General features: G+C 37.7%; 1 protein-coding gene across 1 annotated transcript in view; it reads right to left on the bottom strand.

Moving 5' to 3' along the window:
• Window positions 1-11,593: 11,593 nt before the first annotated feature.
• CCDC169 (coiled-coil domain containing 169) overlaps window positions 11,594-24,812 on the bottom strand; it is a 35,470-nt gene continuing 22,251 nt past the window's right edge. Inside the window, 5 exon segments of the mRNA XM_081547291.1 lie at window positions 11,594-11,804; window positions 16,726-16,857; window positions 17,647-17,723; window positions 20,516-20,563; window positions 20,779-20,877. Of these exon segments, the coding sequence (XP_081403417.1) occupies window positions 11,705-11,804; window positions 16,726-16,857; window positions 17,647-17,723; window positions 20,516-20,563; window positions 20,779-20,877 (456 nt within the window). The 3' untranslated portion in view covers window positions 11,594-11,704.

The following is a 24,812-nucleotide window of genomic DNA, read 5'->3' as shown; positions in this document are numbered from 1 at the left end:
CTGTGGATACTCCAATTAGAATCTAACCCCTCCATTTTTCTTTATAAAATTTTTCTAATGTTATACAGCATATATATGTTTTTACTTGTTTTTCTCCCCTCTCTAGAAGAGGAAATTTGTATCATTCACTATTATCACCTTGGCCTAGAAAAATGCCTGTCCTTTATTTCATAATGCCACTCATTTCATCATGGAAAGAAAAAGACAAGGTTTAGAGGAAAGGAAAAAAATATTGCAGGCACCAAAATGACAAGCTTGGTAACTCAAAGTTGGAATGGTATCAGTTGTGTTGGTGGTGGCACAGGAAATGTGGATAGGTCAGTTTTAATCTTATTCCATCCTCATTTAAAGTGTGCAAGGCTCCTCTGCTTATCAAATTAACTTCTCATTCCTCAGTGAGGCACTAGGGCACACATTCTCTTGCCCCTATCTGGCTTTCAAGGTTCAGCTTTTAATCAAGTCAACTAGATTAAACTAGATCAAGTGAACAGAATTCCCTGACAGTGTCCTGGGATTCTCCCCACCGTAGGCTCCCCACAACCAAAGTGGCCTCTTTCTTGAGACTACATTGCTGAAGGGATGAATCACCTGAAGCCTAGAGAAGCCTGGAGCCACCTTCAAAGGTCAGGGCAACATTGGTCAGCGACCACTGTGAACACAGTTCACTGATTTAGACACCACCCTGGATATCTCTTCTGACCCTCCCCAGCTGCTGACTCATTTATCCCTTGGTTCTGATTTCAGCCTATAAACTCTCCCTGTTATCCCTATGTCAAAGAGGCTAGGACCCTTTCTGTTCCCATGCCTCCTTTGTTTAGCTCAGTTGGTTCTCCCAACCTGAAGGCTCATCTCTGACAACTGCATAGTGTCAAGTTGATTAGTACACTTAACCCTGAACATTCTCATTCATCCTGGCTTGGGGGCTCTCCTATGCTACCCTCTGACTCAAACTTCCCTTTGGTGGTTAATTTGGGAAGACAACAGGAAAATTCCTAAGGTATTCCCAACTCTGTCTGACATCTCTGCTTCAACAATTAGAATTCATTGTAAGTAGCATGATAAGGCAGAGATTGTTTTATTTTGGGTGCAAAATAGTTCATTTTGCTTCTTTTCCTAATTTTGCTTAAATTTCAACTGTAATAGTAAATGCTTTAAAATAACATTCCTTTAAATAATATAAAAAATAATGATTAAGAACAAAGGAAATAATGGTTGTCTGCAAAGAATAAATGTATACGTATAACTGATTCACTTGATTTGCTTACAACAGAAACTAACATAATACTGTAAATTGACTATGCTCCACTAAAAATTAATTTAAAAAAGCCTTGATATTTGCCTAAGCCACTGAAATGCTAGAGGAAAACAACAAAAAAATAATCTTTATAATACAAAGTAACTTTAATAATTTTTTTTAAATTTTATTTTACATTGGTGTTGAGTTGTTTAACAATGTGTTTCAGGAGTACAGCAAAGTGGTCCAGTTATACATATAAAATAACACATTTTGACTTTATTGTGAACAGTTATTCTTTCACAGAGATTTCTTTACTACACTTGGTATTCTAGTACGCAGCATATAGAGGGTGATCAGTAAATATGTTTTCCCCAGTGAATTAGGAACCATTGCCCTTAGGCAGTGATGAAGGTCAAAGAATAGTATCAACTTTTAATGATGCCTTGCAGCCGATAACACTAAGATGTGACAGTTTTCTCATCGTCCAGTATACCAATATACTTTCAACAACAGAGTTTAGTTTTATTGAACGAGTCTTTACTAGGAAATGTGGAGCTAAATCAAAGTGATACTCTATGGATGAGGGGGGCTGCATCACTCAAGGTCTAGAGTGAGGCTAGGTACTGCCACAGTGATAGTTCTGAGGGCGTCCCTCCAGGTAACCACACAGCAGAACCATTAAATTCAGCTTCCCTGGAGTCATTGATTATGGCTCTATTGCCTGAGGAGATCAGTAGTTACAAAGTCACACAGCCTCCTTTAAGCCACAAAGACTGCAGACTTAAAGTCCTGTGGAATTTCTATATCACAAACATGCTAGACAATCTTTTTTTTTTTTTTTTTTTTTTTAGACAATCTTAAAGAAGTCTCTGGTATTGTGAAGGTGGCTGATGAGGTGAAGGAGAAAAAATGATGTTCACACTTGTAAATACTTACATGTATACTAACATGAGTTAAAGTCAGCTGGAGAAATTTTTATTTTTTTATTATGAAAAATTTCATACATATATGTATGTAATAGATGTACAACATAAAGTATATGAGTGTATATGCACCTACCACCCAGCCTAACAGACACTCAATAATTCTGAAGTCTTTGAAGTGCCTCTCCCATTCCTGGTCTCCTTTGTCCTTCAAGATATAAAGATTATTTATCCTTTTTTTTTTAACTGCTGAAACCTGAATGGATTGTACTGAGAGAAAAATAAGCCTCTGTGTGAAGCCCCTGAGGTCTAGAGTTGTTTCTTATAGTCATAATGCAGATATTGATAACTTGAAATTAAGTGCTGCATTAACAAAATATTAATACTAAACAACTGGCATGGCATTAACTTAGCAGGTCTGCAGTGGGAGGGAAGGACACCAAGTCTGGGGACCCCTGTTATACATAGCAAATTAAGTGCTTTCCAAAGCTGTGGTGAGGGAAAAGAGGTGGGAAAACTAATAATGATGCATGCCTGATGTTACTGGCTGCCTTTGACAAGGCAGAAAAAATGAGCTTGGGATGTCATCAGCCAGTTTGAAAGGAACAGGGTATAGAGAGAGTCTCAAGGAGGCCCCAGAAATTTGGGGACACGAAAAGGCTGGAAAGGCCAACTACTTTTAGACCCAAAAAACAAGAGATAAGACCTAGAAGGGTTGTGTGCAACAAGAGGCCACTAGGACAGCCTGTGGCAAAGATCAGACTATGGGTATTAACTTATGTCCAACCATAGATGCAAGGTAGCTGCCATTCGGTAGGTAGAGAGATACAGGACAAAGAAACAAATCTCGCTCTAAAACTGTCATTATTATACCTGGAATTGACTACTATTTTAATGGAGCTATATTATCCAAGAAACCATAAACGTGGACTAAAAGGCTTTTGACTACTTGAACTAAGAAGCCACTGTCTATGGGAACCCAAGTTTGTTCTACCAGAAAAGGAGCTCTAAAAGCTGTGCATCTCCAAAGAGGGGTCTAACCCCCAAAGCCCACTTCAAATATGAACAAGAAGATTGAAAGGGAAGAATTTTTCAGGGAGTAGACTTAGAGGCCATTGAGAAAAATAAACAAGGACACTCCTACCAGGAAGCAGAATCACAGCCTGATCCAGGAACCTACCCCATTAATAAGATTCCATAAATGCTATGGACCCGAGATGGTGTGCGGTCTTCCTTTTCTGAGTGGAAGTGCTTATGGATTCCCCTCAGACACAGATTGGTATACTCCATGGTTGTTTGGGCCCAACCTGTATTTGGCTTGGACTGTACAGCATTTGCACAAGGCTTTAAAGAGCCTCCCTTGTGGCTCAGCTGGTAAAGAATCTGCCTGGGATGCACGAGACCTGGGTTTGATCCCTGGGTTGGGAAGATTGTCTGGAGAAGGGAAAGGCTACCCACTCCAGTATTCTGGCCTGGAGAATTGCATGGACTGTATAGATCATGGGGTCGCAAAGAGTCAGACACGACTGAGCAACTTTCACTTAAAGAGCAGTATCCTAGAAACCAATGGATGAAAGAGCAAGAGATTCTGTTTAGTGAAAAAAAAATAAAGAAAACTATTTCGGTTCTGTTCAGTGGACTGGAAAATACACTGAGTTAGAATCGCTTTAAAAATGCCAACTGAAATTCTAGAATCCAACTCAATGATGAAGGCAGGCCAGGGGCCATCACTATCAATAAAAGGCTGAGTTTATCTCTAAGTAGTTTCAAAGAAAGATATCATTATCTGCTGAAAACAATTTTCAAAGACTTGCAAGCTTTACTAAAAATATTGTTTGATACTATATTAGCATAGGCTGCTCAAACAAGTAAAATCCAAATCTCAGTAATTTCACATACTCACTCACTCACAGAAAGATTTACTTTCCATGTACCCCATAATCAAAAGAGAGCTAGCAAAGTAAGAGAAATGGATTTGCTACATGAGTTTAGTACTTACTTTTACCACATTAAGATATCAGAATTGTCTCAGATAAAAAAGGTTTCCCCCTTCCCCTTCCCTATTACATACTCATAAAGGTACCTTTGAAATCCATTAGTTCTTTTTTTTTTTTTTTAAGATTTAACCAAAATTGTGATTTTTGTATTGGGGAGTAGCAAAAGGATAAAGACAGAAAAAAAATCCTTATGTACTATAATAAGAAAGTCAACTGATAATTTTTAAAACTTAATCAAGAGAACAATTTGCACATATTTAAAAATACAGAAATAAATGTCCCAAAGGTTGAAAATGTAAAATAACTGACCCAAGAATAGGAAGTTGGAAAATGAAAGACACAGGGAAATGATACAAGGAAGTTTTGGAGATTCTGGGATAATTAGTAAGATGACTGTGATAGTCCTAGTTTATGGGCGGTTTTTCCCCAGCATCGTGTCCAATTTAGCAGTTTTTCTTGTGAAATCAATTAGTTCCAGCTTCATTCTGCAGAAAAGACACTTAAGACAGGAAAGTTACGTAAACTTTCCTAAGTTAAACAGCTTGTTAAAACATGCTCCCTTCTAGTACTCCACAAGGCACTCTCCCTCTCCACCTATTTCTGAATCATCACTTGGAGCCTACCTCATCTTCCTCTGTAGAGCTGCACAGGAAATTTTAACAGAACACATTTTTGGCACTTTCAGTAGATTGTTGCTGCTGCTGCCAAGTCTCTTCAGTCGTGTCCGACTCTGTGCAACCCCAGAGACGGCAGCCCACCAGGCTCCCCCGTCCCTGGGATTCTCCAGGCAAGAACACTGGAGTGGGTTGCCATTTCCTTCTCCAATGCATGAAAGTGAAAAGTGAAAGTCAAGACACTCAGTCGTGTCCGACTCTTCACGACCCCATGGACCGCAGCCTACCAGGCTCCTCCATCCAGGGATTTTCCAGGCGAGAGTACTGGAGTGGGTTGCCATCGCCTTCTCCATCCAGTAGACTAAAGCCCCATTTTTGTAGCCTCTCTTATAGTTTCCAATCATTAAAATCATATTTTATGTATGACTTTGCATCACTATGTTAACTTTCTAACGTTAAGTCCTCCCATGATCTGCTTTGCAAACTCCATTGAAATCAAACAAAATGTATTGCATGCCTATCATATACTAGGTAATAAGCTAGCTGGTGACAAATGATGAATAAGAGTGTTCATCATATTAAAGTGCTGGAGATAAAGTACACTGAAGTACGCCAGAATGCAGATATATGAGAAGAAAGAATTTTAATATAAGATAGCAAATACCACTGCAGAATATTTAACCAGGTGGAAGAAGCACAGTCCACTTATGCATTTCCCTTTAATTGTACATTTTTTGGTATGACAAATAATACTGATAAAGTAATTGTCCTTGCATGTTTTCTATGTGCAGGGTTTTTCATTAGACTTGATTACCAGAAGTACAAACATTAAGTCAATATAACATTGTTTTCCAAAAGAATTATATGAATTTATATTCCCAACTGCAGTATATTAGAACTTCTTAACTTCAGCTCTATTAGCATTGAAAATTATCTTTTTGAAAACCAGTTTATTTTATAGATGAAAAATGGTATCTAATTTTAGTTTAGATTTAACAAATGGACATTAATAATATTACTCCTAATTTTGCTAGTTTTGGCTACTGGTAAAGCAACAACATTTTTGAAAGTCCATATTTACAGCCTATAGATACAGAGCCTATAAAATGAAATTAACATATATTTTAGGAAGCCATTTTTGGGCCTGATAATGGACAGGGATGCAAAGAAATAGATAAAAACAATAGAATGGGAAAGACTATAAATCTCTTCAAGAAAATTAGAGATAGCAAGGGAACATTTCATGCAAAGTGAAAGTGAAGTCGCTCAGTCGTGTCCGACCCTTAGCGACCCCATGGACTGCAGCCCACCAGGCTCCTCTGTCCATAGGATTTTCCAGGCAAGAGTACTGGAGTGGGTGGCCATTTCCTTCTCCGAAGATTGGCTCAATAAAGGACAGAAATGGTATGGACCTAACAGAAGCAGAAGATATTAAGAAGAAATGGCAAGAATATATGGAAGAACTATACAAAAAAGATCTTAATGACCCAGATAACGACGATGGTGTGATCACTACCTAGAGCCAGACATCCTGGGCCTTAGGAAGCATCACTACGAAACAAAGCTAGTGGAGATGACGAATTCCAGTTGAGCTATTTCAAATCCTAAAAGATGATGCTGTGAAAGTGCTGCACTCAATATGCCAGCAAATTTGGAAAACTCAGCAGTGGCCACAGGACTGGAAAAAGTCAGTTTTCATTACAATCCCAAAGAAAGGCAATGCCAAAGAGTGCTCAAACTACTGCACAATTGCACTCATCTCACATGCTAGCAAAGTAATGCTGAAAATTCTCCAAGCCAGGCTTCAACAGGACATGAACTGTGAACTTCAAGATGTTCAAGCTGGATTTAGAAAAGCCAGAGGAACCGGAGATCAAATTGCCAACATCCGATGGATCATCAAAAAAGCAAGAGAATACCAGAAAAAAACATCTATTTCTGCTTATTGACTATGCCAAAGCCTTTGACTGTGTGGATAACAACAAAATGTGGAAAATTCTTCAAGAGATGGGAATACCAGACCACCTGACCTGACTCTTGAGAAATCTGTATGCAGGTCAGGAAGCAACAGTTAGAACTGGACATGGAACAACAGACTGGTTCCAAATCGGGAAAGGAGTATATCAGTGCTGTATATTGTCACCCTGCTTATTTAACTTCCATGCAGAGTACATCATGAGAAATGCTGGGCTGCCTGAAGCACAAGGGGAATCAAGATTGCCCGGAGAAGTGTCAATAACCTCAGATATGCAGATGACACCACCCTTACAGCAGAAAGCGTAGAAGAACTAAAGAGCTTCTTGATGAAAGTGAAAGGGGAGAGTGAAAAAGTTGGCTTAAAACTCAACATTCAGAAAACTAAGATTATGGCATCCAGTCCCATTATTTCATGGCAAATAGATGGGGAAACAGTGACAGACTATTTTTGGGGGCTCCAAATCACTGCAGATGGTGACTGCAGCCATGAAATTAAAAGATGCTTGCTCCTTGGAAGAAAAGCTATGACCAACCTGGACAGCATATTAAAAAGCAGAGACATTACTGTGCCAACAAAGGTCCATCTTGTCAAAGCTATGGTTTTTCCAATAGTCATGTATGGATGTGAGAGTTGGACTATAAAGAAAGCTGAGCATTGAAGAATTGATTCTTTTGAACTGTGGTGCTGGAGAAGACTCTTGAGAGTCCCTTGGACTGCAATGAGATCCAATCAGTCCATTCTAAAGGAAATCACTCCTGAATATTCATTGGAAGAACTGATGCTAGAGCTGAAACTCCAATACTTTGGCCACCTGATGTGAAGAACTGACTCAATGGAAAAGACCCTGATGCTGGGCAAGATTGAAGGCAGGAGGAAAAGGGGACGACAGAGGATGAGATGGTTGGATGGCATCACTGACTCAATGGACATGAGTTTGAGTAAGCTCCAGGAGTTGGTGATGGACCGAGAAGCCTGGCGTGCTGCAGTCCATGGGGTCACAAAAAGTTGGACATGACTGAGCGACTGAACTGAACTGGACTGACTGAATGGACAGGTAATCAGAGTATCTTAGTATCAGAAGGGATACTGGCAGTCATCAGATTCACCCAACTGCAGAGTCCTTTCTGTAACGTCCCTGACAAAGGGACACCTAGCCACTGCACGAACAATTTCAATGATAATAACAAACTCACTGTTGGGTAGCTCTCTGGATAGTAACATGCTCTTTGTAACAGATACAGAAACATGAAATTGTTTTATAAAGTTCAAAGGATGTTCTATAAATTCAAGGCTTTTTTCTAATTCATACGTTGGATTAATCTGTTAACTTGTTTTAAAAATAGTGTTCTACTGTCAAAATGGTATGATCTTGCATTTAATTACAGCTTTATTATTTAAATGTTAGTCGCTCAGTTGTTTCGACTCTTTGAAACCCCATGGACTGTAGCCCTCCAAGCTCCTGTGTCCACAGAATTCTCCAGGCAAGAGTACTGGAATGGGTAGCCATTCCTTTCTCCAAGGGATCTTCCCGACCCAAAGATCATACTCAGGTGTCTTGCACTGCAGCAGATCTTTACTGTCTGAGCCATGGGAAGTCCTATATTATATTTTAAAAATACTTTCATATCTCAATCACACTGAGTGATTTTAATAGCAGCTTTTAGTATTCTGGTATGCTTACTCTCTTTAAATGCCAAAATCACAGTATCTTTGTTGTCATAAGTCTGTTATTCTGCTATTTAAAAATCAAAAATCTAAATTATTTACATATTGAAATAACTGTTATTCAATGACTCAATTTATCCAAGAAATGACATGTTATATGTGGTCCAGACAGGCCCTCACTTGGTGCACAAAGCAAAAAGTGTTAAGCTTCTGTTGCAAGATATAATTCTTAGTCCAAAATAATTTCTTATACAGTGGATTATGACCATCACAGTATTAAAACTGATATAGGTAACTTCACATTGGAATCTCCAGCTATATATGATAAAACTAATGAAGATGATGAAAACTAGAAAATGTCTTTGAAACAAAACCTATATAGCTCTCTATAAACTAGGGGCAAAAAAACCTAACCCTAGTCAAACGTCAAAAGATGCTTTATTAATATTTATACAGGGTTATCAAATGAGATAGGATTATTCAAAAGAAGTCAAGGAAATACTGGGAAGTAGTATATAAGCTTCATTGTCCTTCTGACTAGTGTAGTATCTGAAAGAGCTTCTTTGTTTGAAAATTATGCTAAAAATATACTCTTGACTCAGGAATGCACTAATGACAATGCATTTTAATGTTTACGATCATATTTTCTAAGATCAAATAAAATCCCATTAAAATTCATCTGCCAATTTATAGTAAAAGGTTAACATATGTTTAATATTTGTTTTTTAATAATAGTTTTATTAAGGTATAAATAACATAACATGCAATTCACCCATGTAAAGTGCTTTCAGTATTTTTTAGTTCATTCATGAAGTTGTACAACCATCACCATGATTAATTTTAGAACATCTGCATCAGCCCCCAAAGAAACCCTATACACATTAGCAGTTCTTCTCTATTACCCACCCTCCCCTTCAGCTGATGCTGAAGCCCCATCAGCCTTCAGCAACTATATTAATCTACTTTCTGTCCATACAGATTTGCCTATTCTGGACATTCCATATAAATGGAATTATATAATATGTGATCTCTTGTGACTGGCTTTGTTCACTCAGGATAATGTTTTCAAGGTCCATCCATGTTCTACTTCATTCCTTTTTACTGCTGAATACTATTCCATTACTTGGATATACCAAAATTTATTTATTCATTCATTGGCTGATGGATATTTGGGTTGTTTCTACTTTTTAGCTATTATGTAGAATAGTGCTATAAATACTTGTGTACACATTTTTATGTGCACCTTGGTTTTCATTTCTCTGGGGTATATCCAGAGGAGTAGAAATGCTGGGTGACATGGTAACTCTATGTTTAACCTTCTGAGGAACTGACAGACTGTTTTTAGCACAGTGGTGCAGTTTTACATCCGCACCAGGGGATGTAAATTTTTGTAATGCCTTAAAAGAACACTTCTCATACTCTTCTTGTATTTCCACTCTAGCCTTGAGTACCGTGAACACTTGGCCAGTGTATGAGGGTTCCAATTTCTCCACATCCACATTATTATTCATTATATATGTCTTTTTGATTACAGCAACTTTTTTTTTATAAATGGTATTTTTTTAACATTTTGTAATACATTTATAGGTGCTAAAAATTTTGAAATAAACATTGTTTACTGATACGTTGCTTCAGAAATTGTGAATGCTTCAAAAAAAATCAATACTGATATTAATACATACTTAAGTATTAAATAAAATAAAGACCCCAAAGTATAAATTTTATACTGATTATTTCAGTAAATAATTGCAACTTTGTATAAAACTTTACATGACAAGTTATCTTCAGAGCTCAGAATTAAGTATAACTTTTTCTCGACTTGTATATCCCTTCCATTAAAAAAAAGAGAGGTGTGTAATTCACTCTTTCTTTGTGCTGATTACTAGGAAGCTTAAAATAGAGCTTTTTCTTAGTTGGGAATCTAGCAAAACTAACTTTTATTTTTATCTTTCATCTTATGGGTCTTGTTCAATTTATAGATATATCTCTAGATTTAGTAAAAGGTAACACAATCCTTTTTAGAAATAGTGTATACAGAAGTAAATAAATAAAAATGTAGTATCTAGTAATTATTTAATAAAATGAGTCATGGTACCTGATATATCTGTTGCTAGCTTAAACATGGGTGAAAATATTTCCAAATGGTTTCTATTTGGAATAATTTACAGGAAGTTACTTTATGTTTCTCTGCATTACTTTTTAAAGTCACATAGAATAATTATTTGTTTATATGAAATGTCTAATTTTAAGAAAGTGAATATCTATAAATAGTTAGAGAAAAGCATTTGGCATCCATTATTGGTGATACTGAATAGAATTTAGGTTTTGGTGCCAGATATAAGGTAACTACCAGAAACTATACTTACCTCTGAGTGATTTCTGTAAAATCCAATAATTTAACTTATTAAGCAGGGGGAATAAATCATATGTATCTTCCAGACATAGGTGACAGTAAGAAAACAATCTAAATAAGAGAATTCGTAAATTTTTTTAATGCCTTAAAAAACACTTCTCATACCCTTGTTCTATTTCCACTCTAGACTTGAGTATTGTGAACACTTGGCCAAAGTATGGCCCAAAGAACTAGGCCATCCACATAAATTAATACACATCATAAAATGACTTAAATTGCCATGTGTTAAGTGGCAGGATCTTGCAGCTGAATAAGTACTGGCTTTCTAGAATGGTAAGAAAGCTTAGAAATTGTCTAGTTTGCTTCAGTTACAGATGTGGGAAATGAAGATGAGGTGAAAGAACTTGCCCCAGATATCTTGAGTTCACAGGAGGGTGGGAACTATACCTGAGCTGATTCCTGATTGAAGGCTGTTTCCACAACACCATGATAGTTCAAATCAAAGTTTAAAATGTATTTGATTTCCAGCTTTGTTTAAACCTTGAATTTTAAAAAGCTGAACATGATATAGCCTAAAATAGCATAAAAGTTCTGATGAACTCACATTTTTAGCTAACAGCTAACTAGAATCCAAATAAAATAGCAATGTTACTATCAGATCATGAGTATATCATTAAAAGCAAGTGTAATGACACCAACCTTAAGGCTTACTAGGATATTTTAAAAATCATAAGAATGCCATTAGATGGTTTATGTCACTTGAGAAAATTACTTTCACACAGACAAAAGAACAAACTTCTAGAAGAAAAGCTAAAGATAAGATTGATAGCTCTTTCTTATCTATTTCATTCCCTGAAAAGTATGTGAAACAGTAACTTCACAAGTTAAATACTAAAATGAAAAAAAGGAAGAAATGGTAAACTATCCAGTTCAGGAATCACAGATTGAGTTTTGAAAGACAGTTTGATCTTGAAATCTTTTTTACTGGTCCTCTCATGGCATTCACTGTCTTCTGATTCACTGAATTACATCTTACCCTGAAATAAGATAAGCATTAATCATGATTTTTCAGTTACCATTGTGTGCAACAAAAACACTAGTATGTCACATGGGGAGAACTACCTAGTTCTCCTAGTTGCCCCAGCCCACAGTCCTTCACAGAGAAATCTCTCTATGCAGATTTTCTGTTTACTGTATAATCCTAAACAGCCATATGTTACAGCATATCATATCATCTTGTCAAGCTACAAAGGCAACTCCCTCAAGGGCAAATAATCCAAAGGTCTAGAAGTAGCCCATGAGGTGGCCTAATGTGGAAAGTTTTGTCCAAAGAGGGATGAGATGGACCAATCTGATGGTTGTCTCTGGAAATGTGAGTTAAAGCTAAGAAAATATAATCCATGAGGTAGAGCATGGACAAGATGGAAATAAGAATCCATGAGTAAGCCAAAGATACATGACCTAAAATAAAGTTGAAACTATGATATATACCAGAGTCTGTAATGTAAAAGTATAGAAAGTGAAATTGGCAGTTGGTAATGAGAAGAAAAATGAAGCAGAGAATAAACTAGTGATCTATGATACTACAAATAATAGTAGCAACATTCTTAGAGCTCATAATCTGAGTCAGGGACTGTTCTAAATTTTATTTATTTATTTACTCATTATCAACTTCACAAAATCTCTATGATGCAGGTACTATCATTAGCTCTGTTAGCTCTGACAGAAGACAGAAACAGGTTATATAGTTAGTAAGTAGATCTGGAATTTGAATCCAAGAAGTCAAAGTTCAAAGTCTGTGCCTTTAATTAGTATCCAATGCGGCAAACCACTAAAGTGATGATCCATGAACATCTGCTGAGGTCTTTAAGGCTTCTCTGAATTCAAATTCTAGTATCTGTGGATCCAGTTATATTGGAATTCCTGTTCTTGGATTTCCACGAGACTGTCTTTCTCTTATTGACTTATATGTCTTTATAAGGACAACTTCCCCATGTGCTCACTTGATAAAGAGCCACCTTTAATTCCCTGCAGGTGCTTAAAAATATTTTACTCAGGGAGTGATGTCAGCTAAAATGACAGAATAGGGACCCCCCAAAAGTAATTTCCTCCTTAAAAACAATGAGACAATTTACAAAAAAAAAAAAAAAAGGTCAGAAGCAAGTTTTTAGAACTCTAGAAATTAACCAAAGGCTTTCAGCAATCCTGGAGAATTTAATACACACACACACCCATGGCAAAATCCAGTAAGAACACTGAGCTTTGTAGCATTTTAACTTGCCCTACCCCACTCTTTGCTCAGCTCTGTGGTGAAATTCCTATGATGAAACTGACAAACTAATCCTAAAATGTATATGGAAAATAAAGGGACTCTGAACAACCAAAACAATCTTGAAAAAGAAGATTAAAGTTAAAGGATTTACTCACTGATTTCAAAACTTTATGAAAAGTTATAGTCATCAAGACGGAATGGTACTGGCATAGGGACAGACTTACAGATCAATGGAATAGAGCTGAGAGCCTAGAAATAAATTTATATGTTTATGGTTAATTTTTAAAAGGATGCCAAGGCAATCTGATTGAATAAGTATAGTCTTTTCAGGAAATGGTGCTAGGATAATTGAATAGACACATGCAAAAGACTAAAATTTGACATATCTCACATCCTATACAAATATTAACTCAAAATGGGTTGAAAAAGATCTAACACTATAAAACTCTTAGATGAAAATATGTATAAATTCATATGTTCCCGGATTAGGCAATGATTTCTTAGATATGATACCTGAAGCACAAGCAACTGAGAAAATATAATCCTAGGAAGCCAGTATCAAATGAACTTCATCAAAATCAAAACTGTCTTCTTCAAAGAACATCATCAAGAAAGGAAAAAAAAAAACCAATAAATAGGAGAAAATATCTGCAAATCATTTATCTGATAAGGTCCAATAACCAGAAAATATAAAGAACTCTTATAATGCAACAAAAATAACACAAACAACCCTTTTAAAATGGGAAAAGGACTTGAATAGCTAGTTCTCCAAACAAGATACACACATGGCCAGCAAATACATGGGCACTAAATATCTAATGTGGGTCCCCGGAATAAACCTTCACATGTTGTCACAGCTCATTGCTGGAAGAACTAAGTTTCTGCGAAACTCTGCTAGGGGAACTTTTAGAAGCTTGTGCCTGATTCCCTCCAAACTTCATCTCACACACCTCTTTCCTTTGATGGTTTTGCTTTCTGTCCTTTTACTGTAATAAATCTTAGCTGTGTGCACAAACAGATGCTGAGTCCTGTGAGTCATTCTAGTGAACCACTGAACACGGGAGTCGTCTTAGGGTCCTCCCAACACAGGAGTATAGCATTTTTCAGAAGGAAGTCCTTTTCTACAATTTACTTCAATGCTTTAACTCCATTGTATTTCCATTGATTATTCATTATCTTGTACACTTCAAGTATTTATGATTACTCAAGGAAGCATAAATACATTCTTATCCATCTAGCCAAATACTGAACAGAACGTTGCTATTCTATTTGGCTGAATTTCCACCAAACAAACCTATTATGCTACATGCACTTTGAGTGCCTGCGTTTGAAAAGAATTCTGATCTATAGATAATTTATATCATTGCTTACAATTTTAATACTGTTAAGTTATATGAGTATATTATCTGTGTGAGATAAAGTTACAGAAGACAAGGACTGCCTGAATAATTCTTCTGTACTTAGTATAAGACCAGAGAAAAGTGTGTGTAGACATAACCTTCTTAACTCCTAAAATATTCCTCTGTTCTTTATTCATCCCAAATTATTTTTATTCACACAGGAAAACACAGTTTAAACTGCACTGACATCTATATTTATTTCAGTGTCCATACTTCCTCACTAAAAGGTTCAGTTCAGTTCAGTCACTCGTGTCCAACTCTTTGCGACCCCATGGACTGTAGCATGTCAGGCCTCCCTGTCCATCACCAACTCCTAGAGTTTACCCAAACTCATGTCCATTGAGTCGGTGATGCCAACTAACCATCTCATCCTCTGTCATCCCCTTTTCCTCCCACCTTCAATCTTTCCCAGCATCAGGGTCTTTTCTAATGAGTCAGTTCTTCACATGAGGTGGCCAAAGTATTGGAGTTTCAGCTTCAACATCAGTCCATCCAATGAACACTCAGGACTGATCTCCTTTAGGATGGAGTGGTTGGATCTCCTTGCAGTCCAAGGGACTCTCAAAAGTCTCCTCCAACACCACAGTTCAAAAGCATCAATGTTTCAGTGCTCAGCTTTCTTTATAGTCCAACTCTCACATCCATACATGACTACTGGAAAAGCCATAGCCTTGACTAGACGGACTTTTGTTGGCAAAGTAATGTCTCTGCTTTTTAATACGCTGTCTAGGTTGGTCATAACTTTCCTTCCAAGGAGTTAGCGTCTTTTAATTTCATGGCTGCAGTCACCATCTGCAGTGATTTTGGAGCCCCCAAAAATAAAGTCTGACACTGTTTCCACTGTTTCCCCATCTATTTCCCATGAAGTGATGGGACTGGATGCCATGATCTTAGTGTTCTGAATGTTGAGTTTTAAGTCAACTTTTTCACTCTCCTCTTTCACTTTCATCAAGAGGCTTCACTTAGTTCTTCACTTTCTGCCATAAAGGTGGTGTCATCTGCATATCTGAGGTTATTGATATTTCTCCCGGCAATCTTGATTCCAGCTTGTGCTTTATCCAGCACAGCGTTTCTCATGATATACTTTGTATATAAATTAAATAAGCAGGGTGACAATATACAGCCTTGATGTACTCCTTATCCTATTTGGAACCAGTCTGTTGTTCTATGTCCAGTTCTAACTGTTGCTTCCTGAGCTGCATACAGGTTTCTCAAGAGGCAGGTCAGGTGTTCTCGTATTCTCATCTCTTTCAGAATTGTCCATAGTTTGTGGTGATCCACACAGTCAAAGGCTTTGGCATAGTCAATAAAGCAGAAGTAGATGTTTTTCTGGAACTCTCTTGCTTTTTCGATGATCCAGCGGATGTTGGCAATTTGATCTCTGGTTCCTCTGCCTTTTCTAAAACCAGCTTGAACATCTGAAAGTTCACGGTTCACCTACTGTTGAAGCCTGGCTTGGAGAATTTTCAGCATTACTTTGTTAGCGTGTGAGATAAGTGCAATTGTGTGGTAGTCTGAGCATTCTTTGGCATTGCCTTTCTTGGGGATTGGAATGAAAACTGACCTTTTCCAGTCCTGTGGCCACTGCTGAGTTTTCCATATTTGCTGGCATATCGAGTGCAGCACTTTCACAGCATCATCTTTTAGGATTTGAAATAGATCAACTGGAATTCTATCACCTCCACTAGCTTTGTTCATAGTGATGCTTCCTAAGGCCCACCTGACTTCACATTCCAGGATGTCTGGCTCTAGGTGAGTGATCACACCATAGTGATCATCTGGGTCATGAAGATCTTTTTTGTACAGTTCTTCTGTGTATTCTTGCCACCTCTTCTTAATATCTTCTGCTTCTGTTAGGTCCGTATCATTTCTGTCCTTTATCGAACCCATCTTCGCATGAAATGTTCCCTTGGTATCTCTAATTTTCTTGAAGAGATTTCTAGTCTTTCCCATTCTATTGTTTTCCTCTATTTCTTTGCACTGATCATTGAGGAAGGCTTTCTTATCTCTCCTTGTTATTCTTTAGAATTCTGCATTCAAATGGGTGTGTCTTTCCTCTTCTTTGCTTTTCGCTTCTCTTCCTTTCATAGCTATTTGTAAAACCTCCTCAGGCAGCCATTTTGCTGTTTTGCATTTCTTTTTCTTGGGGATGGTCTTGATCCCTGTCTCCTGTACAATGTCACAAACCTCCATCCATAGTTCATCAGTCACTCTATCAGATCTAGTCCCTTAAATCTATTTCCCACTTCCCCTGCATAATCATAAGCAATTTGATTTAGGTCATACCTGAATGGTCTAGTGGTTTTCCCCACTTTCTTCAATTTCAGTCTGAATTTGGCAATAAGGAGTTCATGACCTGAGCCACAGTCCGCTCCCGGTCTTGTTTTTGCTGACTGTATAGAGCTTCTCCATCTTTGGCTGCAAAGAATATAATCAATCTGATTTAGTTGTTGCCCATCTGGTGATGTCCATGTGTAGAGTCTTCTCTTGTATTGTTGGAAGAGGGTGTTTGCTATGACCAGTGTGTTCTCTTGGCAAAACTCTATTAGCCTTTGCCCTGCTTCATTCTGTACTTCAAGACCAAATCTGCCTGTTACTCCAGGTGTTTCTTGACTTCCTACTTTCGCATTCCAGTCCCCTATAGTGAAAAGGATATCTTTTGGGGGTGTTAGTTCTACAAGGTCTTGTAGGTCTTCATAGAACCGTTCAGCATCAGCTTCTTCATCATTACTGGTCGGGGCATAGACTTGGATTACCGTGATATTGAATGGTTTGCCTTGGAAACAAACAGAGATCATTCTGTCATTTTTGAGATTGCATCCAAGTGCATTTTGGACTCTTTTGTTGACTATGATGGCTACTCCATTTCTTCTAAGAGATTGAAGCCCACAGTAGTAAAACTAAAAGGTTAAGGCATATCATTTGATTGGATTTGTTGTTAATGGTGTAGTTCTAAGCTCTACTTGGAAACAGTATCATTTTAGCTTAGAAAATAACATCATGTTTGAGGATGAACAACATTCCTGGAACCTACCAGATATATATAAATAGTGAATGGAGAATACAAACTTCTCTAAGTTCTCTTACCATCTGCCATTTTACATTGTTGCTATAAAAGTTAAGCTTCCAAAATATAATGGACACCTGTTTCATGAGTACCATTCACATTTGAATGTAATTAATTAGAAAGGAAAGATCTAGACCTACGTTTTCACTAGATTCTCTTTCATCTTAGGCAGTTGATCCATCTGTTTCCTTTGAGAAACTTGGTAGGAGCCAGAGATCTGAAATACAAATAGTTGAGCATTTATCCTCTTATTTCTTGATTGCTTTCAGAGATAAGAGGAATAGTCAATTCTCAGTTAACTCTTTCCTAGCCAGGTATAGATACTGTATTTTAGATTTAATGCTGTTGTACTATATTACAGTATAAAAAAAATTTAATATGGACTAGAAACCAAAAAATTCATGTGACTTACTTTATTGTAATATTTGTTTTACTTTATTGTGATGGTCAGGAATTAAATCTGCAATGTCTCCTAGGTATGCCTGTATATCTTTTTTTCTTCTTTCTTTCTTTTTTAATTGAAGAAGTATAGTTGATGTACAATATTGTATGTCACTGGTGTACAATACAGTGATTGACAATTTTTACAGGTTATACTGCATTTTGGGGGCTTCTCTGGTGGCTCAGATGGTAAAGAACCTGCCTGCAATGCAAGAGACCTGGGTTCGATCCCTAGGTAAGGAAGAGCCCCTGGAGAAGGGAATGGCAACCCACTCCAGTATTCTTGCCTGGAGAATTCCATGGGCAGAGGAGCCTGGCAGCCTACAGTCCATGGTGTTGCAAAGAGTTGGACACAACTGAATGACTAACACTTTCACTTCATTGTGCTTTATACTGTATAGTTATTATAAAATATTGGCTAGATTGCCTGTATATTCTTAAAAAGCAATGTCCATACTGTCCATATACCGTGTAAATTGGAAGAATCCTAAGATGTGGAAACTCAGTTTCAGCCAAAACTGTGAAGCCAGCAGAAATATAAACAGCAGATTCAGCAAACAGCTCTAGTTATCTACTAAAGAATCAATTATTTATGTATTCAGCATGGAAAGAATGGCAAATCATTTATTGACCTTTCCAGTCACCACAGAATCCACATAGTCGGAACCATCTTTGACTATAAAGATTAACAGTTCACTCTGGAGTGAAAATCCTTATTAACATTTATACAGGGAAACAGGATTAACATCTTCCTGGGAAGCTGTTAAAATAGGCTTTGATTGTATGTTCAGTGATCCTGTATAATCAGAGTAGGAGCTATTCCACCCAAATGATTTTTTTTCAGATAAACAAAGCTAAAAGAGGATGGCTAAGGCAAGTAGAAATGCTGATGCCCCTGTCACAGAGGGAGGGGCTAGGGAGATCGGAAAAAAAAATAGGAAAACAATAGTCACTGTTTACTGGAATTTAGAGCCAATTATGTGTCAGGCATTTCACTCAGCACTTTACATACATCACATCTCCAGACACTCACAAATCCCCCGCAAGATACTCCCACTACTTCCCTTCTACAGAGGAGGAAAGAAATTGAGGCCCCCAAAGGTCACACCACAGTAGGTACAAATCTGGGACTGGAGTCCAATTTGCAGTGACTCCAAAGTCTGTGGCCTCTCGTCCTATCATGGCCTCATAAAGGAGAGGGCACTTTGCTATATCTTGAAGGAAGCAGAACTGGAATGTAGGAGAAATAGCATATTCTGAGGAGACAGAGTGTGTGGTCTGAGGAAAGGCACATGGATGCCAGTGCAGCAGGAGAAGGCAGGGCTTCCAGCCAAGCATCCAGGACTATAAAAGGTGGACTGACCATCCATTTCATGGGTAAGAGACCACAATTTTGTTTCAATTTCCTACTTACCTTTGTTGGCACTAGAAGTCCAAGCTTGCCTTTATCCCTCACCCTGACTTTCATTCTCAAGTTGTTCTGTGCATCCCATTCTAGATTCCAATCCCCAAAGCTAACTCCCTTCCTCCCAGTCTCTTCATTGAGCCTCTGGAAACACTGAATCAGTGGTCAGCTGATTACCTTTATGTCAAAACCTCCGTGTCTCATGTACCTGTGTCTTGAGGACACTGGCCCTCCTTTTGGCTCCTCTTCCCTGGCTATCATTGCTGAGACTCTGCAGAGCTGTGCTGCAGACTGTCTCTTCACCCTGTGTATTCTCCCTGATGCATCTGATTCATTCACATGGGGTCATTTACTATCTATATGCTAATAAGTTCTAAATCCATTGCTTCAATCCTGATCTTTTTTTTTTTTTCTCTTAGATTCATACATCCTACCCCTCTTTGGACACTTCCATTTGAATGATGCACATTGAAAACTGAATTTGCATCCTAACCTGAAAACATATATCAAAATAGTTAATAAGGATTAAATATCTAAATATCAAATATTAAGCCATATAAGTACTAAAGAGATGTGATGAATGTTATGAAACACTGAGACAAAGACAGCCTTTTAAAATATGACATAAGAAGCCATAAATAAAAGATAGCTTGACAACATCTAAACACCAACATCATCATAAATAAAATGGAAAAGCAAATGAAAAACTGTGGAAAGTATGTGCAGTGTCTTTCATAATTCATTGATCACTTCCCTGTCCTGCCGCTTGTAAGTACACACTTTCTAGCAATAGCAGTGTGGGGTCCATCTTAGACTTCATCATGCATAGCTATGAGGTAAAATGCCTCGACTTTCATGACAGAATAGTGATAACTACTTATTTGTTTGAATTCTAGTAATTACAAATCAAACTAAAGGAACAACTAAAGAAACAAGTACACAAAATATAATCTTAATTTGGGAAACATATATTTTATTTTTACCTTTTTATAAAAGTTACATATTTTCTTTTTCACCTTCCATATATAGAAACTTGGTACTTTTTCTCCTTTAATTCCAACAGCTGCTTCTCTACTAAACCAAACCAATCAAAAAACCTAGAAAAGTGAAAAACATAATTTATGGTACCTCTTAAAAACTGAAGGTAAAGAAACAAAAGTTACCTGAGACATTTCAGCGAGGTATGTACGGTGCTCATTGTTGGTCCTGTGCTAAGCTTATGTGAAAGATATAGAAGTAAAGAAGCCGATATTGAAGATTTACAATACTAGCAAGACCACTGCTAAGTTATGTCTCTATGCTTTTTAAAAAGAGTATACAAAATAGTTTTGTAAGTATACTGTAGAATTATATAGTATGTTTTTAATAACATGCCAAAAATCATGGCAGTTCCAAAGGAATTTCTTAGCATAGAATAAAAACAAACCTTTGACTGTTGTTCCAGTCTCAGTGCCTAGTCTTTCACTTGATTTTCAAGATTCCTTTTTCCTCTCTCTAATTGTTTAAGTAATGCATTTAAGGATTTCTGAAAGTATAAACAGTATTTTTACATGCACTCACATTTTAAATAATATTAGGACCACCAATTTCTTCATTGGCAAATTCCTTCTACTCCATATCATTCTGTGACTTCAAAAGTCTATAATATGTACCTTTTCAGCAATAATAATAATAATAATAATAATATTTATTAAACCCTAACAATATGCCATGTACTGTGCTAAATGCTTTCCACAGATTATTTTATTTAATCCTTATTACAGCCATGGAGATGGCTAATATATTCATTTTACTGTTCAGAAAATTGCTTCTGATAGAGTTTAAATAACTTGCCCAAAGGCGCAGAGCTAGTAAATGGTAGAGCTGGAATCCAGGTAATCTGACTCCAAAGACAATACACACTGAATGATTACTATATGTGTGTATTCATATGATTGCTATCAGGGCAACTAAAGTACAGTGTTAGAACAGGCAGTAAGTGTTTTCCTGGTGGCTCAGTGGTAGAGAATCTGCCTGCAAATGCAGGAGACATGGGTTTGATCCCTGCTCTGGGAAGATCCCACACGCCATGGAGCAGCTAAGCCTGTGTGCCACAACTACTGAGCCTGTGCTTGAGAGCCTGGGATCCGCAACTGTTGAGCCCACGTGCCGCAGCTATGGAAGCCAGGGCACTCAGGAGCCCGTACTCCACACAAGAGACGCTCCCACTTGATGCACCTAGGGGAAAGCCCATACAGCAACGAAGACCCAGTACAGCCATAAATAAATAAATAAAAAGAAGAACAGGCAGTAAAGTTGATGATCAAGGGAACTGTGAAAATATGGCAGAGTAGAATAGTTCTGGAACCCACGACATCAACCCATCACCACAAATAGGTGAACCACATAGAGGAGAAAAGGGTTAGCCAAGCACCAGAACAATAATGCATTACACAGATTGGGTTTAGAATGTTAATTCCTAAACTAATAACTGATCTTTCCCAATAACTCCCATTATTTTTCATATTCTAATACATTAAATTTAAAAATCTCCAAGTCGAATTCTACACAGCTCTTGCTGGTCATAATCTGGGTCACCGAATTTATTAAAAGAAACAGTCAAATAAAAATGGAAGCAGCTGATTTAAATCGCCACAAAGCAAAACAGCAAGTTATTTTAGAGCTTATACCCACCTCCTGAAATTCAGCTCTTTCTCTAAAAACTTACTGATTTTCTCTTAGATACTTGCTGGTAATTATTAGAAGTGTAAAAAATTGTATTAATGAGAATAATTAGGTCAGCTGTAACAGGACAAGTTCTAGTGTCTAAAAATAATAGCAATGATAAAACAAATCCTTTGGAAGTGACGATTCTCCACTATGCATATTTGCTTAACGTCTCAGTTAAAACATGATCAGTCATATTTCTCAGGCAGGCATTATTTGTCTTCAAAAATTATGCACTGGTGTCCTAAGTGGTTTCGAACCCCCACCCCCAAATACAGGCTTCCCTGGTGGCTCAGCAGTAAAGCATCTGCCTGGATTGCAGGAGATGCAGGAGACTCGGGTTCAACCCCTGGATTGGGAAGATCCCTGGAGGAGGAAATGGCAACCCACTCCAGTATTCTTGCCTGGAAAAATCCCATGGACAGAGGAGCCTAGTGGGCTATAGTCCATGGGGTCGCAAAGAGTCAGATACAACTGAGCATGTACATATACATACATACCTCCAAATACAAACTTGCTCCAGAAGAAAATCAATGAAAGTCCTATAAGTAGAAGAGGATAAATGGACTGAGTTCTCTATAGAAAATTAAGCCCTTACAAAGTACACCCATGCTCCAAAATGAGTTTTTTGAAAGGACAATCAGGGAGCGATGGATGTAGTTCAAAATTTTGCTACATAGACCCTTGCTCCAAGGATTCCAAGCTTAGCTTTCTGTAGTAATATGCTTCACTCACATCATTTGTTAATACATTTTAGAGATGTAAATAGAATCTAATCATTTTTAATACTGAGTCAATGGAAAAATGCACTCGAAATACTGAAAGAAATTAATTTACAAATAAACAAATGGAATACAAATTATTTTCATATTAATAAGATATGAACGAGATACGGTCCAAAACTCTAGAAGCTCATACAAGAAATGTAGATAGGAAATAGATAAATTCAAGAGCTGAAGCAAAATATCTGAGCAATTAATAAGAAGCAAGGTAAGATAACTAGGGAAGGTCCTGGTTAGAGAAGGCTTAGGATGCTAGGTTCAGGAGTCGAAACACCGTAGCTATTGAAAGTTATTAAAGAAGTGATATGATGAAAACAGGGGTTTAGGAATATTAATCATGTGGTAGTTTCTACAATAAAAGGATGATTTATGTTATTTGTGAGTGTGGGTTTGCAGTTTTAACCTTTGACGCTTAAATATTTTCCATCTGCTTTCTCTGTGTTAAGACTGTATCTTGGTGCTATTCCCATGATGATCTGATTCCTTGTCTTGTCTCCCAATTTTACAGTTCATTCCTTTATGCAAAAAATATTCATCAAGCACCTCCTGTGTGTCAGGCGTTGTGCTGGGGATTCCACAGTGAGACTGACAAACCCAGACCCTAACCTCATGAAGCTCAGAGTCTAATAGGGTGCCTAGAATGTGCTTTACGCTGGTGAATGTTACACTCAAGCTTGAGGAGAATCTGTATTCTGCTGTAGTGGGATGGAACATTCTATAAATGTCAACAGATTGAGTTGACTGATAGTGCTATTCAGATAAGCTATTGAGTATCTTTATTGATTTTTCTGCCTTTTTGATTTATCAATTACTGACAGGGGGTGTTAAGTCTCCAACTTTCATAATGGATGCGCCTATACTTCCTCCAGTAATGCATCACGATTACCATTTAAGTGTTCCTACCAGTTTGTATTCCAGGCTAAGCAGTCTCAATGCCTGTCTGGATTTGTCTGTTTATACAGATTTCAGGGTAGGAATTTGCTCTGCAAATTCAGTTTTTTAATGAGTAAAGAAGAGTCACTGATTTTCAGGTTACCCATCTTTGCTGTTGTTGTGGTGACAAGATAGTTGACTTCCAAGCACTATACATAACTGGAACTGAAACCAGAATCCACAAATTGGTCTTGACTCTCTTTTCTAGTCAGAATGGAAAGAGTATACTCTCCAAAGCAGTGGCTGCACACCCTACACTGAAGACCTGCTAGTCTGCTCTAGCAGTGATACCATACCTGGCAAAACAGTTGGGGCTACTAACTGGTTAAGTCTGCAGTAACCTACAGTCTTTCTCTAAGATACACCCAGGGGTTGCAGAGGTCAGACTGGCAAATTAAACAGAGCTATGTTAAGCCCTCTGCTGTCTTCCCTGGGATGAGAAATTATTTTTGTTTGGCAGTTTTGGCTTGGGTGGGGGAAGGCACCATTTCCCACATTTCTATTTGGTTTTCTGCACCATGATAGCTTTTACTTCAGAGATGAGGGCCTGATGGGAGGTTAACTTCAACTGCCAAGTATATGTACTTCATTAGGTATTCAGGGACTGAGAAAATCACCACTGTGGGGTTAGGCAAGTCTGTGGGCACAGGGTCCACTGTGACCTGGACTTCAGGCTTAGACCCCCATCCTGGTCATTTCCTTCCCGCAGTGTACAGCCCCTTGGGTACGTGGTCAGAGGTCTCTTGAGGGGCAGACTGGAGATACTGTCATGATACGTACTTTGACTGCTACTGCAGGGTCCTTCCTTCTAGTAACCCAGCCGCTTCTTTGGTCAGTGATTTCTGGATCTGAAAATTGGTTCAGCTCTGGGAAATGAGCAAAGACTCATGCTTTTCACTAGGCTAACTGTCCTCAGCCTCCGTTCCTCTGTTCTTAATTTCTTAATTTTAAAAATTATAGATGTTGAACAACACCCTCATTGATTGTCTTGGCAGCCAGGAAAAGAGGTGGGGGCACCTCCGGAAGGGGCAGATGGTCA

The sequence above is a fragment of the Giraffa tippelskirchi genome, chromosome 12 (genome assembly GCF_054371585.1).
Source record: "Giraffa tippelskirchi isolate mGirTip1 chromosome 12, T2T-mGirTip1v1.2.pri, whole genome shotgun sequence".
Taxonomy (NCBI): domain Eukaryota; kingdom Metazoa; phylum Chordata; class Mammalia; order Artiodactyla; family Giraffidae; genus Giraffa; species Giraffa tippelskirchi.
Note: the sequence above shows the minus strand (reverse complement) of the source record. Positions and strands in the feature narration are given on the sequence as shown.